Source organism: Rutilus rutilus, assembly GCF_951802725.1.
Source record: "Rutilus rutilus genome assembly, chromosome: 3".
Taxonomy (NCBI): Eukaryota; Metazoa; Chordata; class Actinopteri; order Cypriniformes; family Leuciscidae; genus Rutilus; species Rutilus rutilus.
The window spans coordinates 58,384,489-58,402,034 of record NC_140211.1 but is presented as its reverse complement, the minus strand read 5'-3'; the positions used below and the strand labels follow the sequence as shown (position 1 = coordinate 58,402,034).

The following is a 17,546-nucleotide window of genomic DNA, read 5'->3' as shown; positions in this document are numbered from 1 at the left end:
TGCCTGGCATGTTTTTTAAAAAGCTATAAGATAACTTTTCTGTGAACAAATACAATAATTAAACTTTGGTGTATTTCTTAAAATAAAATAAAATAAAAATGTTTTACCCCTAAAGTAACTTGTGTATTGATTGCATACTCAATCCAAAAAAATACACAGCAGAGAATAAACAGGATGTGCAGCAGTCTTTACTGCAAACAAACTCAAACTAGAATGGAACAACCAGGAAATAGTAATAGGAAACATAGACAACGACAGACACTGAAAATGACTAAACAGGGGGCTAAAAATACACAGAAAACAAGAGAGGGTAAATTAACTAGATCCACCTGAATAGAACTAACTCATTTAGTAAGCATAGAAACAAACTGACAGAGGGAGGAGAACTGACCCAATTAACAGATTATAAGGCTAACTAGGAAACAGATCAAAAACAAACTCAAACCGTGACAAATATGCAGTTTTTAAGGTATATTTATTTTTAATTTTAACGAGGGATGCACGATATTTCGGCCATCATATCAGTATTGGCCGATATATGTTGATTTTTAATGTTATCGTTATCGGCCTGATAAGAAAATTTGGTCTATATAATAAAGATGATAAATAATGTATTATTTCCTTCAGCTGAGACACTTCAGATGTGCACTGTTCAACATGATGGTTTTGAATTGCTGGAAATATGATTGGAATCACTTAAAAAAAGGAAAATACAGTAAAGTGCAACATGCGCAGCACAAGTCTGTCATATCGGCTACATAAAATTATAATGAGAACATCGTAATTGTGTGCTTGGGACATAGCTGTTAATGGTGAGACTTTTGTTTTTTTAAATTAGGCTCTCAAAAGTTATATAAAAATGTGTATTTTAAAAGTATAAATACCTTAACTGGTGAGCTGGGTTCCATTTACAGGTAACACATAAGCTTATAATATGAATACCTTGAATGCATTAAGTTGCTTTGGATAAAAGCATCTGCCAAATAAGGTCTACCAGAAAGACTCGGGAGATAAATTGAAATAACAAGCGTATATTTATTAACAGCCCAGCAAGCATAAATTTATAAAGTTCTTTGGCGTAGGCCCCGCCCTTAGCGAGCAATGCGAGGGTAGCGGAATCTGCATATCCTGCCTGAAGACGAAAGCAGGGGCACAGCCGACCCCCCTGGAGGTAAAGGAAAGGGCCATCCTGGTGGTGGTGGGGAGGATGAAGGGGAAGGTACCAACTTGGTGGGGGTTGGGGAGGATGGAGGTAATTGGCAGCGTCAGCATCTGCAAACTCACATGACAACTCTCTGAGAGTTTGGTCTTGGCGGAATAGATCTGTTGCTATTGCTGCTGTTATTGCTGCTGCTGCTGCTGCTGTTATTGCTATTGCTATTGCTGTTATTGCTGCTGCTACTGCTGTTATTGCTATTGCTGTTATTGCATGAAAATTTGCATTAAATCAAAAACTATTATTTCTTACTCTAATCTAAAAACAAAAAATATATTGGTATCTTTAATAATAATAAAAAATAGTAATAAGCTTACTAGCTTACTAGATAAGCTTCATAGTTTCATGCTTACCACCTTGAATTTAGATACATTTTAGATTAAGGGCACATAGTTGCAATAACACGTGCAGGTAACGTTAACTTGTTGGAGAAAAATAGTACTCTGCAATGGTAATGTTAAAATGTAACGGTTTCTACACATTATAACAACTAACTAATTTAAACAATGAACATAACAAAAATAACACGCATACTTACAAGATCGAAGTAGAAATTTGAAGGTTTTCAGAGTGTCGCTCGCCCGTTGCTCTCCGACAGCTGCCTCGTGTAAAATAAAATTGAAAATGGCGGAAATGTGTATCGCGAGATCTGGCTAAAGTGATACGAGCTGTGTCCCAATGTGAAGGCTGCATCCTTCGAAGGACTGAAGACTTCAAGGATGCAGCCTATGCGTCCTCCGAAGGACGCACCATGTAGCCTCCGTAGGATTTCCTAATTGCTCAGCCAGGTGTTCCCGATTACCGCTCCAGGCGCCAAGCAACGGTGCGAGAGTATGCTGCCATCCTGACAATTCATTTGATATGCTATGGAGCCAGAATTGGCTATTGTCATTTTTATGTTTTATATTTTACTGGAGGACATGGTATTAAGGATGTTTCAGGTCATACTTTCGGCTTAGCCGAAGATTCAAATGTTCATTTATATCTTACCTTGATGCGATTTTGTAGGCTAGTGTATTCTTTTTATTATGCACATAAATGGACCATGGTAAATATATTTACACAGGTTTTTAACCCCATTTGAATATAAAACCCAGTTGAATATAAAAAGTCCAGTGCGAATGTTACTCCCGCTCTTCATCGGCAGCTGTCAGTCACTGTTGCTAGGTGACAAGAACAATCCTCCGTAGGCTAGACCGGTCCGAGCGCTTCAGATGCGCCCTTTGAAATGGGACGGAGCTGTAGTTAGCAACAATTTGTTAATATTGTGACAATAGGCCTACATTTTGTTACTTTAATTTTCAAAATAACCAGTGGTGGTATGTAAGGAACTACATAGGCTACTTCGTTAATACTCAAAGTAATTTTCCCACACAGGACAGCAACACTTCTTATTTTACAATATGATGCATTGGTTTATATTAAACTACACAAAAGTATATAGTTTAAATGTATCAACCTTGAAAATATTCAAAAGTAAAATGCAACATGCAGTAATAGAAATGCAAAACATCATAAAAACCCTGACATGTTTTGTTTTTTTTCTGCATAATTCCTTTACTTTTACTCTTGATACCTTAAGTACATTAGAGTATGCAAGATAATGAAAATAAATAATAAAAAATTGCTTAACTAAGGTTTAAAATATATGACTAGTAGTTTTTTGCCAATGTGGTATTAGTGGTTATTAAAAGTACTTTAGTGTAATAAAGTATCTCAATATTTATTCCATGAGTCAGCCCTGCAAACCTGTTGGTAGACAACTTAGTGGATAGTGAAAATATGCAGTCAAACACTCTGGAGAGCATCCCAGATGATGTCCCACCAGCATCTCTATTACCAGGGTCTCTATTGTGGAGCCCATCCCGGTCCAGCAGCACACCAGGGTCTCCCACTCATCTGAATAAAAGTCTACATCATTTTTCTTATTTTATGTACTGTAAATTTAAATGTTTGTTGATTTTGATATGTTTAACGTATGTTGTAAATAGTAATAATAATAATAATATAAAAGCTGTGTGCAAATTGAAATATGATCTTTATCATATCTCTTTACATAAAACAATTCTCAATAATATACTTAATATTATAACATCAATAATTCATGCAAACTGCATTCAAGAACCACCTTGAAAATATATATTGTTCAGATCATATCACTTTTTTTTTGTGACTTAAATTCAGCCTATCAACGGACTATAACGTTTTGTCAATACAACAGACTTGTACATGTTAATTGACCCACAGTTTTTTGCCTTGCCCATTTGGATATTCAATTCTTATTTTATTTTTTTTACCACATTGGCGAAAAACTACTAGTCATATATTTTAAACCTTAGTTAAGCAATGTTTTATTATTTATTTTCATTATCTTGCATACTCTAATGTACTTAAGGTATCAAGAGTAAAAGTAAAGGAATTATGCAGAAAAAAAACAAAACATGTCAGGGTTTTTATGATGTTTTGCATTTCTATTACTGCATGTTGCATTTTACTTTTGAATATTTTCAAGGTTGATACATTTAAACTATATACTTTTGTGTAGTTTAATATAAACCAATGCATCATATTGTAAAATAAGAAGTGTTGCTGTCCTGTGTGGGAAAATTACTTTGAGTATTAACGAAGTAGCCTATGTAGTTCCTTACATACCACCACTGGTTATTTTGAAAATTAAAGTAACAAAATGTAGGCCTATTGTCACAATATTAACAAATTGTTGCTAACTACAGCTCCGTCCCATTTCAAAGGGCGCATCTGAAGCGCTCGGACCGGTCTAGCCTACGGAGGATTGTTCTTGTCACCTAGCAACAGTGACTGACAGCTGCCGATGAAGAGCGGGAGTAACATTCGCACTGGACTTTTTATATTCAACTGGGTTTTATATTCAAATGGGGTTAAAAACCTGTGTAAATATATTTACCATGGTCCATTTATGTGCATAATAAAAAGAATACACTAGCCTACAAAATCGCATCAAGGTAAGATATAAATGAACATTTGAATCTTCGGCTAAGCCGAAAGTATGACCTGAAACATCCTTAATACCATGTCCTCCAGTAAAATATAAAACATAAAAATGACAATAGCCAATTCTGGCTCCATAGCATATCAAATGAATTGTCAGGATGGCAGCATACTCTCGCACCGTTGCTTGGCGCCTGGAGCGGTAATCGGGAACACCTGGCTGAGCAATTAGGAAATCCTACGGAGGCTACATGGTGCGTCCTTCGGAGGACGCATAGGCTGCATCCTTGAAGTCTTCAGTCCTTCGAAGGATGCAGCCGTTCACATTGGGACACAGCTCGTATCACTTTAGCCAGATCTCGCGATACACATTTCCGCCATTTTCAATTTTATTTTACACGAGGCAGCTGTCGGAGAGCAACGGGCGAGCGACACTCTGAAAACCTTCAAATTTCTACTTCGATCTTGTAAGTATGCGTGTTATTTTTGTTATGTTCATTGTTTAAATTAGTTAGTTGTTATAATGTGTAGAAACCGTTACATTTTAACATTACCATTGCAGAGTACTATTTTTCTCCAACAAGTTAACGTTACCTGCACGTGTTATTGCAACTATGTGCCCTTAATCTAAAATGTATCTAAATTCAAGGTGGTAAGCATGAAACTATGAAGCTTATCTAGTAAGCTAGTAAGCTTATTACTATTTTTTATTATTATTAAAGATACCAATATATTTTTTGTTTTTAGATTAGAGTAAGAAATAATAGTTTTTGATTTAATGCAAATTTTCATGCAATAACAGCAATAGCAATAACAGCAGTAGCAGCAGCAATAACAGCAATAGCAATAGCAATAACAGCAGCAGCAGCAGCAGCAATAACAGCAGCAATAGCAACAGATCTATTCCGCCAAGACCAAACTCTCAGAGAGTTGTCATGTGAGTTTGCAGATGCTGACGCTGCCAATTACCTCCATCCTCCCCAACCCCCACCAAGTTGGTACCTTCCCCTTCATCCTCCCCACCACCACCAGGATGGCCCTTTCCTTTACCTCCAGGGGGGTCGGCTGTGCCCCTGCTTTCGTCTTCAGGCAGGATATGCAGATTCCGCTACCCTCGCATTGCTCGCTAAGGGCGGGGCCTACGCCAAAGAACTTTATAAATTTATGCTTGCTGGGCTGTTAATAAATATACGCTTGTTATTTCAATTTATCTCCCGAGTCTTTCTGGTAGACCTTATTTGGCAGATGCTTTTATCCAAAGCAACTTAATGCATTCAAGGTATTCATATTATAAGCTTATGTGTTACCTGTAAATGGAACCCAGCTCACCAGTTAAGGTATTTATACTTTTAAAATACACATTTTTATATAACTTTTGAGAGCCTAATTTAAAAAAACAAAAGTCTCACCATTAACAGCTATGTCCCAAGCACACAATTACGATGTTCTCATTATAATTTTATGTAGCCGATATGACAGACTTGTGCTGCGCATGTTGCACTTTACTGTATTTTCCTTTTTTTAAGTGATTCCAATCATATTTCCAGCAATTCAAAACCATCATGTTGAACAGTGCACATCTGAAGTGTCTCAGCTGAAGGAAATAATACATTATTTATCATCTTTATTATATAGACCAAATTTTCTTATCAGGCCGATAACGATAACATTAAAAATCAACATATATCGGCCAATACTGATATGATGGCCGAAATATCGTGCATCCCTCGTTAAAATTAAAAATAAATATACCTTAAAAACTGCATATTTGTCACGGTTTGAGTTTGTTTTTGATCTGTTTCCTAGTTAGCCTTATAATCTGTTAATTGGGTCAGTTCTCCTCCCTCTGTCAGTTTGTTTCTATGCTTACTAAATGAGTTAGTTCTATTCAGGTGGATCTAGTTAATTTACCCTCTCTTGTTTTCTGTGTATTTTTAGCCCCCTGTTTAGTCATTTTCAGTGTCTGTCGTTGTCTATGTTTCCTATTACTATTTCCTGGTTGTTCCATTCTAGTTTGAGTTTGTTTGCAGTAAAGACTGCTGCACATCCTGTTTATTCTCTGCTGTGTATTTTTTTGGATTGAGTATGCAATCAATACACAAGTTACTTTAGGGGTAAAACATTTTTATTTTATTTTATTTTAAGAAATACACCAAAGTTTAATTATTGTATTTGTTCACAGAAAAGTTATCTTATAGCTTTTTAAAAAACATGCCAGGCATATTTGAACTCTAGCTGAACAGAAACAAACAAATTAATGAATGAATATATGGCCTAGCAAAATTCACTGCTAGAGCTACAGTAAACACAGTAACATTTATAAAATGGCAAAGAACAGGGGGAAATTGCTTTTGTTATGATGAAAAAAGAAAACAGTTGCGCAATCAGCGCAAAATCAATATAGATTTAAGATCTCAATATAACTGTAAGGTCAAAAATAAGTCACATTATTATTTAATAGACTATAGACTACAAACAATAGATCATCTGAGTAATAAAGAATTTGAATTAATGAATCAAATGAATTAAATGATTACCACAGTATGGATATATGAATATGCAAGTTTATATGAAAAAAGAAAATAATAAAAAAGATAAACAATAATAATTGGATTATAACACAAGTTTAGCTCTTTAAAGCATATAGTCAAATAAACTGTTCTGCTTTCCTGGCGTAAACCAGACAATCACCCCTCAGAAAAGATACATACGTGCACAGATGGCATTACAAAGTAATATCCCTTACTTCCCTTTAACAGTCAAATACAAGAAGCGTTAATCTAACATCATTTCTATAAATCGCCTCAAAAGGCAGAATGCTCTGTGTTTTACAATACTTAATATTTTAAATAGAGCTGTTCTTCTCCTTTTCTATGTCAAGCACACATTAGCTGTTAACACTATACGCCTGGCAAAATATTTTCTCAAATTGCAACACTGTTGGGGATTTTGTCTGGGGACAAATAACCATAAGCAATTGGTAATTCCTCATTCCGGCTCTTGATGATGTTGGTCACCTCATCTAGTTTCTTGCGGAAAGTCTTTATGGCTTCCTTCACTGGTTGCTCTGTGAAGCACGTTTCTGGATACATGCCCAAGTACAGCTGGGGGGAAAAGTAAGCTCTTCAGAAAGCAGAACAACATCTTTCTTTCTTTTTACAAGGTAAACTGACCCTTCTCTAAGCTCCGCCCCCTTGGTTACTGTCAATCACTCAGACAAGCTTATAAAACAAACTTTATAATAGTTTGCAACTTTATAAACGATTTTTATTAATAGCACCATTTTAAAGAAATGTAGAAAACTGAATGATATTATTCTTAGAACACATTCCAAAGCATTTTTATTTGCCTTGTTTCTTTAAAGAACTTGTAAAATAATGCGGTAACATGATTAAGAACTTCAGATCAGCAGAGATCAGAATCAGTGCAAATGCTTTTTACATTCAGCTGAACATAGAGAATCTGACTACTGCATTGTAAAAAAATTATATGATTATAATTTAACTTTAACTTATCGAAATAATTTAACCAATTTAAGCTTTATTGTATAAATTGTACAAGATTCAGCTAAAATGTGTAAATCAAGATTTAAAATAATGAGTTGATATGACTTGTACAGACAATTTTATTTTTGACTTTACTAAGTTTTTAAGTTGAAGGTGGAAATTTTGTGTCAGAGAGCTGATAACATTAGTGTAAGTGAACAGAACTTTACCACTACATAATCACAATACTGGGAACTGTTTTCTTACTATCCCGTCTGTAACCTTAATCAAAACATAAATTAATTGTGTCACTACATGCTCCAGAAAAAAAAGATAAATTATCTCTTCTATAGCTTTTAGATCATTTAGTTTAAAACTGTACAAACACAAAGGGACTCCATTGACTACCATTAGAGAAGAGCCAAAGCTTGCCTGTTAGGATTGGAAGAAATGTATTTCACTGCAGAATACATTGCGTAAAATATAATTTGTAACATATTCTGTTAGTTTACTCAAGGAAAGTAACATCATTTTAATACTTTAGATTACTTATTCAGCACTGTTTTGACCGTAGCAGCAGCAATATATAGTGTATTAGTAGAAGTTTCATTCTCAGTTTTTGCGCTAAGCTCCTAATATATGGTATTTTAAATATGAACAGCCTTAAATAAATAGATACATTTTATGTTACTCCCCAAACATGATGATGTTTTTAATGTGGGACTCAGCAAAGGATCAGGTAAATTAATTGCTCTACCTGACTGAAAATATTGTGTTGACAGTGCAGCAGAACACATACACTTTAGCAAGCAAACAATCTACAACAATAAGAATAATTAAAATGTATTTGAGCCTACATAAAAAAATCTTTGGGCTCTTTTTTTTAAACTCAAACCTTGATGCTCTGTACCCTCAGCTAGTAACATGTTAATTCTTTTTCACATTGATTTAGACTAGACTGCTGCAATGTTCTCTACAATTTCAAGTGGAAAGTATATTCAAATAAGACATCAAACCTCGTTCTCCTGGAACTGAGTGAGGGCCCAAGATATTCCTAGAACCTTGTAGGTACATTCATGGTCAGGCAGACTCTTTATGATATAATCCATTTCCACTTTGCCCTTCTGATCGGGAGGTGGCATGCACATGGTGGAAGGACTGTTGGGGATCCAGCCGTAACAGTCAAACTGGAACATAAAAGTTTACTCACAGATATTAGCTTATAGATATTATCCAGAATTGTGCCAAGCAATTTTTAATGCTCTTGTTGTGTGCAATGTAGTGTGTAATCTCACCTGTCCAAAGTTGACAGCAGCATGTTGTGCTGAAGCGTTGAATATCACAACGGTCAGGTACTTGACTAACTCCTCTCGAGTTTCTAGAGACTCTGGAAACTCTGGAAACAATGGCAGTTTGCATTTAACTTGTGCTCACACTTTTTACAACAAATAGATTATTGCGCTAAGTAAACAATACCATTACAACAAATTATCACATTAGCATTTTTTTTAAACGCTCCTAATTTATACAATAAATAAGCGACCATTTTTCAGAGAGTAAGAAATGAACATCCGCCGAGAGTAAGAAATGAACAACAGGCAGGTGACCTGTTTGTGTTGAAAATGAATGCCTTTGCATTGCATTCATCAACCGTGAGTGTGGTCTACGATTTAGCGCATGCCAAAATTCGTCCGCCATCTCCTCGTCTGGAATCAGAAGCATCTCAAGTCGCTTAGCGTCCATTCACATCCCGGGCGAGCGCAATCGTATAGCCCTTGAGCTCTTAGGACAGCCCACGCTCTTGGGAGAATGAAGACCTTACCCCCAGGTGGTCCAGCTGATTTAGAGTCGCTTCGGAATTGCACAAGTAGACCTGTTTGCCTGTGCGGACAATTCCCACTGCCAACTGTTTTACTCCCTGACTGAGAGGACCCTCGGCACAGATGCACTGGCACACAGCTGGCCTCATGGCCTACGTAACTTCCCCCAGTGAGCCTAATCGCACTGACACTGTGCAAGGTCAGAGAGGACGAGGACCAGGTCTTGTTGGTTGCACCATACTGGCTCAACCAGACCTGGTTCCCAGAACTCATGCTCCTGGTGGAGTCCTCTGAAGAAAAACCTGCTTTCTCAGAGACGGGGCACTTAATGGCACCACGTCCAGACCTCTGGAACCTCCACGTGTGGTCTCTGGATGGGACGCAGAGAATATAATTGATCTATTTTCACCGGTGATCTACCCATCTATGTTAGCTCTGTGCCCCTGTGCTAGATCAGGGCTAGGTCAGCCCCAGTGCTAGATCAGGGCTAGGTCAGCCCCTGTGTTAGATCAGGGCTAGGTCAGCCCCTGTGCTAGATCACGGTTAGGTCAGCCCCTGTGCTAGATCAGGGCTAGGTCAGCCCCAGTGCTAGATCACGGTTAGGTCAGCCCCTGTGCTAGATCAGGGCTAGGTCAGCCCCAGTGCTAGATCACGGTTAGGTCAGCCCCTGTGCTAGATCACGGCTAGGTCAGCCCCAGTGCTAGATCACGGTTAGGTCAGCCCCTGTGCTAGATCACGGCTAGGTCAGCCCCAGTGCTAGATCACGGTTAGGTCAGCCCCTGTGCTAGATCACGGTTAGGTCAGCCCCAGTGCTAGATCACGGTTAGGTCAGCCCCTGTGCTAGATCAGGGCTAGGTCAGCCCCAGTGCTAGATCAGGGTTAGGTCAGCCCCTGTGCTAGATCACGGTTAGGTCAGCCCCTGTGCTAGATCAGGGCTAGGTCAGCCCCAGTGCTAGATCACGGTTAGGTCAGCCCCAGTGCTAGATCACGGTTAGGTCAGCCCCAGTGCTAGATCACGGTTAGGTCAGCCCCAGTGCTAGATCACGGTTAGGTCAGCCCCAGTGCTAGATCAGGGCTAGGTCAGCCCCAGTGCTAGATCACGGTTAGGTCAGCCCCTGTGCTAGATCACGGTTAGGTCAGCCCCTGTGCTAGATCAGGGCTAGGTTCTTTACCCCTACAGGTGCGGGGAAATTAGGCGCTGAAAGGGACAGCAAATGTGGCATTGTGGTACGGATCCCTATTCATTAGTTCATTTCTGACATAACGGTAAACGTGACTGACTCTAGGTGACTGCGTCTTTTGTGGCTGTTTGAACACATTTGACCAGATGAACGTTTACACTACGAAAGCAATCTGGTCTAATGTGTTTACGACTAACTCTCAAAGTGGTTAAAAAATGAAAAAGCTTTAGACCGTTTACACATGTATTTAGTGTCGTCCACTTATGTTCCGATCGACCTAAACCTCTTAATATCAGGTGTCAATAGGGCGTTTGATTAATTAAACCTGTACTCACTGTCAGAATTATTCATGCCAAAGGAAACATCCTTAACAAAGCCTTGAATCTCTCCATCACTTTTAACGGTCTCATCGCTCTCATAGTAGATCTCGACCACAGCAGAAACATAACTACAGGAAGATCAAGATGACAAATTAATAAAAATAACTCTGGATGCCAAAAATGTTCATTGGAGTGTATGTGAACTAGTTTGTACTTTTGCACTAGTAGTACAGGATCTGAACTGTTGCTACAGTTACCTGTGTATTGCATCCCAGATCATCTTGCCATCATCTCTATAATAGTACTTGGGCACATCTTTCATTCCTCGATCTTCTATGGTCTCAGGGAAGCACAGGGACTTGTAGGTTAAAGTCTCCATTGAACTTTGAATCACTTTAGTTATCCCATCTCCATTGATGCTAGTAATCTTTGGATACCAAGAATTCAGTTAATCTTTTGCCTCAATATTTTCAGCACTTATTTAGCATACTCAAGTGACCATCTCGGGGATTATGGGTGAAGTTTTATTCTGGTGTTTTTTTTTTTGCATTAAATTAGGAAAAAATGTAGGAACTACTTAGGTCTGTCGGTTTAAGCAAACACCAGTTAACTAAATACACTGTAGCCTATGAAATAGAAGTAAGAGCATTCAGCAAAAAGACAGAATATCACAAGACAAAAAGTCAGGTAATGGCTCAGGCCTGTCATGATTAAGATTTGTTAACACTGTGTGCGTCTTTAATACTATATCATGGACAGAAATTATGGCTTGACAAACAAAGACAAAATAATCCAATTTGAATAGAATTGCTTTGGATCCTAGCAAGATGCTGTTTATGTGTGGATATATTAAATTAGGTGAAGCTACCTTGCTGATAATCCCGTCATCACTGATGAGGCTTCCACGGGCCGCTGCATTGATTGCAATTGTGAAACGAACATGAGGTTTCAGCAACTGTAAAAATCAAATGATGTATTTTAACATGTGCATTAAATCATAAAAATGTATTTAAAAAGCATAACCTGAAAGAAGAACTGTGCTTTCAGTGTCCTGCCCTGGGGGGTTTTGTTTAACATTATATCTAAATATCATGACTGGATATTGAAAGACAGGTACCTTGTATACAGGATGGACCGCAGGGAGCTGTCTGTACACGGCCATTTCAAAAACCTCTGATATCAGATGTGTCTTGAGAAGGTGCGTGACCAACTGGTGTACAATGAAGTCGGCAGATTTCACCCACATCTTGGCAAGCATCCAATCATATTCATTATCACTTGGGAGAAAGATTGGTTTCTTTTCCTCAGGGTTTTGACTGAGCTGATTCAGGAATAATAAAGCCAAGCAGAACATTTTTACTTCGTGAGTAGATTCACAGAAAAAGCACTTATATTTTTAATTTATGTTTTCATTTGATACTAACTCTATATGTGACAGATACCTGAATGGCAATTGGCACAATCTGGTCCGATCTGTTCTTGTACAGCAGGCAGATGGGTGCAGTCAAAAAGAGCAGATCGCTGGATGTTGGCACTCCCTTCAGTATTTCATAATCCACTATGTAGATGTTTCCTGCCTGTAAACGTGTATACAGGTGCAAAGTTTAGAACTAATTAATAATTATTATAATTACTAATACTTGAAATTATATGATACAAGCCTTGGATTTGATTATAGACCAACTGTTCAAGGGATTTATTTCTTAATGTTTCTGACCTTTAATTCCTCTTGTAGAGTGACACCTCTCTCCAGAAAGCCCTTCACCATCTCATGTGTGACTGGAAATTTGTCTGGAATATTTATGATCTTCCTGATCATGACAGGATTGCAGCCATTCAAAAACTGATAGCCGAACATGTAATCCTCGCTCCAGTCTTGCATCACTTTCTCTGTCCAGATTTCAAAGGGGAAAATTCAGTCAACTGTCAAAGGCTTTACATGTATGAAAAAAAGTGCCTCTTCATTGTTGGTTTCTCACAACAATTGTGTTTTTGGATATATAGATTTTGTTTAAATGAAGAAACAAACAAAAAACAAACAAACATTCTTAATAAAAGAAGAAATAATCCAAACCTAGTAGAGTGTTCTTGATATTAAAATCTTCCAATATCTTTTCAAAGAATTTCATGCCTTTCCAGGAATGAACGTATTCTTTAAATTTTTCACGAAGTGATTCCACAGTCCTGAAACAGAGCGCATACTGTATAATTATAGACATGAACATTATTTGCAAGATTTTTTATTCTGGAAAATGGAGTAAAAATTCAGTATAAAATCAACAAGGACTGTGGCCACGACACATTCCCCCAAAACTTACACTTTCACCAAATTCCCATAAAAGTCTATTGTTTTTCCCCAATCAAACTGAACTTCTATAGGAAGTGTTTTGCCCTCTATGCTCTTAGGGAAGTCTGGGCGCCATTCAGTCCACCTTCAAGGAGAAAAATGACAACATTAACTTGTACAGTTCCACTGTCATGTACACTGTTATGTTTGGTTAGTTTGACTTTCATGGACTTTTAGTTTGTTTAGCGTCAGTTTCCTGTTTCCTTTGCTTCTATGCATGACACTGATTATATCATCACACCTGTTACTCTTTTAGTTCATTATTATTTGTATATGATCTCTGTTTTCTGTTCCTTATTGTCCGGTTTTGTTTGTGCGCAGCACACTACTGTTTATGTAGCACTGAGTTATTTAATAAACTAGTTAACTAGTAATTAGTTATTTTGATTCTTTTTGGCATTTCTTCATCACAACTCCTTGTCTAAGCGCTTGTTCTTTCCAGACTGGCTCTTGGCAGGCCTTCCAGCACACACTGTTAAACCTCTGCAACTGTTCTTTATCAAGCCGAAGAGAGCGCACATCACTCCTCTCTGCCGAGTATTTAGCCATTTTCAAGAAACTACTGAAGACGCATCTTTTTCTTCATAACTTGACCCACTTGGCCACACGAGGAGCACCAGAGGATTACGCGCCTATTAGACTTTATTGTCTATTTTGATTCCATTGTGCTAATGTTTCATTGTATTGTACTGGGCCACTGTAAATAACCCAAATAATTACTAGAGTAAAAGTAAGAATGTATCCAATGAAAATTGTTATTAACTTAAAATATATATTTGAAATAGTGCAAATGGTTATAATGTGAAATTATAACTATTGCTATATATAATATATACCCCCCCCCCCACACACACACTTTTACAATTTGTTGCTACGGGCCTGTGTAAATGACATTGTAATGTATATGTCCAATGTATTTACAATATTAGTGTGTCAAGCACATTGAACTGAATCGGGAGTAATAAAAGAAAAAAACTGCAACAAATGAATATTGTTCAAGAATGTAATTGTTTCTTCAAACCTGAATTTGTCCTGTCTAGATTTCAGTTCCTCTTGTCTTTTCTCTTTAAGAAATACAGGGTCATCCTGAGGCAATCCAGCTAAATGAACACAAAGAAATACATAGCACACATTTTACACATAGAAAGGACAGCATTTAAGACATAATTCAAATAAAAACTGAACAACTGAATAATCTTTTTTTAAATAATAAAAATAACAATAGTAATAATGATAATAATAATGCTTCATTTAAAACTGGATAATGAACAAAAGCGATAATGCACGTACCAGTGCCTTCTCGGATAAACACTGCCTTTTCGTCTTCTAACCAGCACTGACAGGGGAACTCGAAGCATTTTTCAGAGGGAGTTTTCACTGTGATATGCTCACAATACCAAGTTTTATTGACTATGTGTTCCTCCTTTTTAAGTTTCACCAAGACAACGTCTCCAAAGTCCTTATCCACACTGATGTCAAGGGAGATCTCCTTTAATGACAACTTTTATTAGACACATTGTATGGGAAACAAATAAACAAGAAACATCTCTCCACAGGCTTTGGTGAAGAGGGATTCATCCTAATTAAATTCCCTGATTATGTGCACTGGGATATATGTGATCAGGATGCCCAAATTTTATCTCACCAGATGCAGTTTTTATTTCTCTACATTTGTGTATCCTAGCTTTTAACAGAAAAATGGTTAATAAGAAAACAAAATCAAATATAGCTGAAGACAGGCCAAAGTACGATGGGCACATATGTAACTATTTAAAATAAGACATAAACTTATAATTATTTTGTGTTAATGACACACTTCCTGCTGACAGTGTATATGTATATATATATATATATTATTTTTTTTTCAGTTGTGTCACCCTGACATTTGAGAATATACTGATTGCTGGACAAAAGTTTTTCAATGATCTCAACAGCTTTAAAACTACTGATATTTAAAAAAAATAAAATTATTTTAGGTTTCAAACCTAAAATAAAGCCATAGTATTTAGCTTTTCGATTTTTTATTATTAATACACCATTTTAAATAGTTTACTGTTCATTTGTGCAGACAGTTGCACCACCTGACAGGGTTAAAGATAACAAAACAAAAAAATATGTATTATTTAAATGTACTAAAATGAATTAAAACTAAATCGGTTTTATAGAATAAAGTGATATATGTCATGAATTCAATTTATCAAATTATTTTAAAAGGAAATAATGCACTTGAATACAAAAATATGCACACCATGCCATTGACCCATAAATATATATATATCAAATCATAATATATATAATATCATAATAGAAATAAAGAAATTACTTAAAATAAAAATAATTAAGTCTTTAAGGTCCTTACCCTTTTAAAACCAGCAAAGAAGGATTTGTTGACCAGGACTCTGTCACTGCTCTGATCCTTTGAGTTTATCAGCGTCAGGTAAATGCTGTTCGTTTCCTCAGCCCTCACCTCTACACCAGTAGATACAGTCACCTTGTAGGTCAACATTTTGCCTGAATGAAAGATGTACAAACTCTTCTATGTACAAACTCGAACTATTCTTAAGCACCTTTATATGAAGTTCACTTCCGGCGCTAATCTCCACCTCCTGTGACATTATAATGTGGGTTTGGTCTATCGATCAAAAATGTCATGGTCATACCTGCATATGTGATCACGTTTCTGAACTTACAGAAGAGACAGGAGTATTCCTGTGGTACAGTCAATCCCTTTTCTCTGATAAGCTTTTCCAATTACAATTACTAAATTTGCCTCCCAAATAATATCATTGATATAAAAATATCATTAACTAATATATAATGTAATATAAAAGTGAAGAGTAATATAAGAGTGTATATAATATTTTAATTTAATTTGGATATAATACATTCAAAATGCCCTCCACAAAGTAAATGACAAAGAATGACCTTTTCAATTTTTAATTTACTGATAATAAATCCAGATGGGACTTATCAAAGTCATTAGCGCTCTTTATAGCTAAATTTAATCAGAAGCTCGGCAAGTGTTAAATATTACCAACGAGTGAAACATTAATGATAAGCCAATGATTTTAAAGGTTAGTGTTAATTATATGTATTTATTGATTTTTCTACATGTTAAACATGTAGATAAATATAAATAGGCTTATATTTTCAAACTGCATTTAATACTTTTTTCTTTAATTAATACATCTATAAGCTCAGTTTGATTAAGTTTTTAAAAAATCCTCTTGATGCTCCTGAGTGCAAGAGCAAGAAGGTGAGGTTATTATTTCTGGTAGAATTGAAAGAGTGGGGACTAATATATATAATTTATTAGTCATCATGGGGGGATAATATGTTCTTTTGGTTCTGAATTTATTTATTGCTGTCATGTCCTGCTTTCTGCAGTTTATAAGTAATAAGCAGTCATCAAAACATCGTAATTTAATGCCTGTAATGGCATCGCCCTTCAGCCGTGCTTATTGCTTACATGTATTTATTTATTTATTCTTATTTCTTAATTGCATTTTCATGATTGTTGCAAGTATGAATGACACATAGTGTGTGTAAGTTTGTACGAAACTGAAAACTTTTCAGTTGTATTTCTGAAGAAAGAAATATAGACTTACAAGAGAAACACAAAGGTGATAGGCAAAAATGCATTGTCATATATTGTGTAATGGAAAGGCATAAACTGTCACAACTGTCATTTCCCATGAAGATTTTATAGCCTAGAGGCTTGTAGATGAGGACACCACCCCACACACTACATATTTTAACCTTTCATTTAGTTTTCACAATAAATTTCTAAAGAATCTTTTGAGAACTACACTAAAAAAAGAGGTTCTAGAAAACGTTCTTCAGCTGGTGCCATAGATTCACTTTTTTTGCACCATAAAGCACTTTTTTCAGAATTTATCAAAGCTCAATACAGCTCGAGTATAACCTGCACACACAAATAAATTAAGCCTTTTTTTAGATTTAAAGCTTACACATTTTAATTGAATAATTGAACCATACTCAACCAATTATTCAATTAAAATGTGTAATGATTATTCAATTCAATTCAATATAATGGAATTTTACTATTAATTGAAATGCTTAGGCCTATGACATTACTGCAGAAATAAATGGCGAGATGTTTGCATTTGAACTCTTCTCTAAAATTGCACATTCAATGACCTCTTACAAGAACAAAAACAGACAAACAATTCGAAACAAAAGTAGGCTA

At 36.3% G+C, this 17,546-nt stretch overlaps 1 protein-coding gene across 1 annotated transcript; it reads right to left on the bottom strand.

Annotated features, from left to right (window-relative positions):
• Positions 1 to 6,293: 6,293 nt before the first annotated feature.
• Positions 6,294 to 15,880, bottom strand: LOC311288310 (polyunsaturated fatty acid 5-lipoxygenase-like). The gene is made up of 14 exons (XM_084405651.1): positions 15,696 to 15,880; positions 14,627 to 14,825; positions 14,358 to 14,436; positions 13,308 to 13,421; positions 13,064 to 13,173; positions 12,707 to 12,879; positions 12,432 to 12,566; positions 12,107 to 12,310; positions 11,858 to 11,944; positions 11,247 to 11,416; positions 11,005 to 11,117; positions 8,964 to 9,064; positions 8,685 to 8,855; positions 6,294 to 7,287 (listed from the first exon to the last, which is right to left on the bottom strand). Exons 1-14 carry the CDS (start codon positions 15,840 to 15,842, stop codon positions 7,108 to 7,110), a joined length of 1,983 nt encoding a protein of 660 aa, XP_084261777.1. The 5' UTR covers positions 15,843 to 15,880; the 3' UTR covers positions 6,294 to 7,107.
• Between the last annotated feature and the right edge of the window lie 1,666 nt (positions 15,881 to 17,546).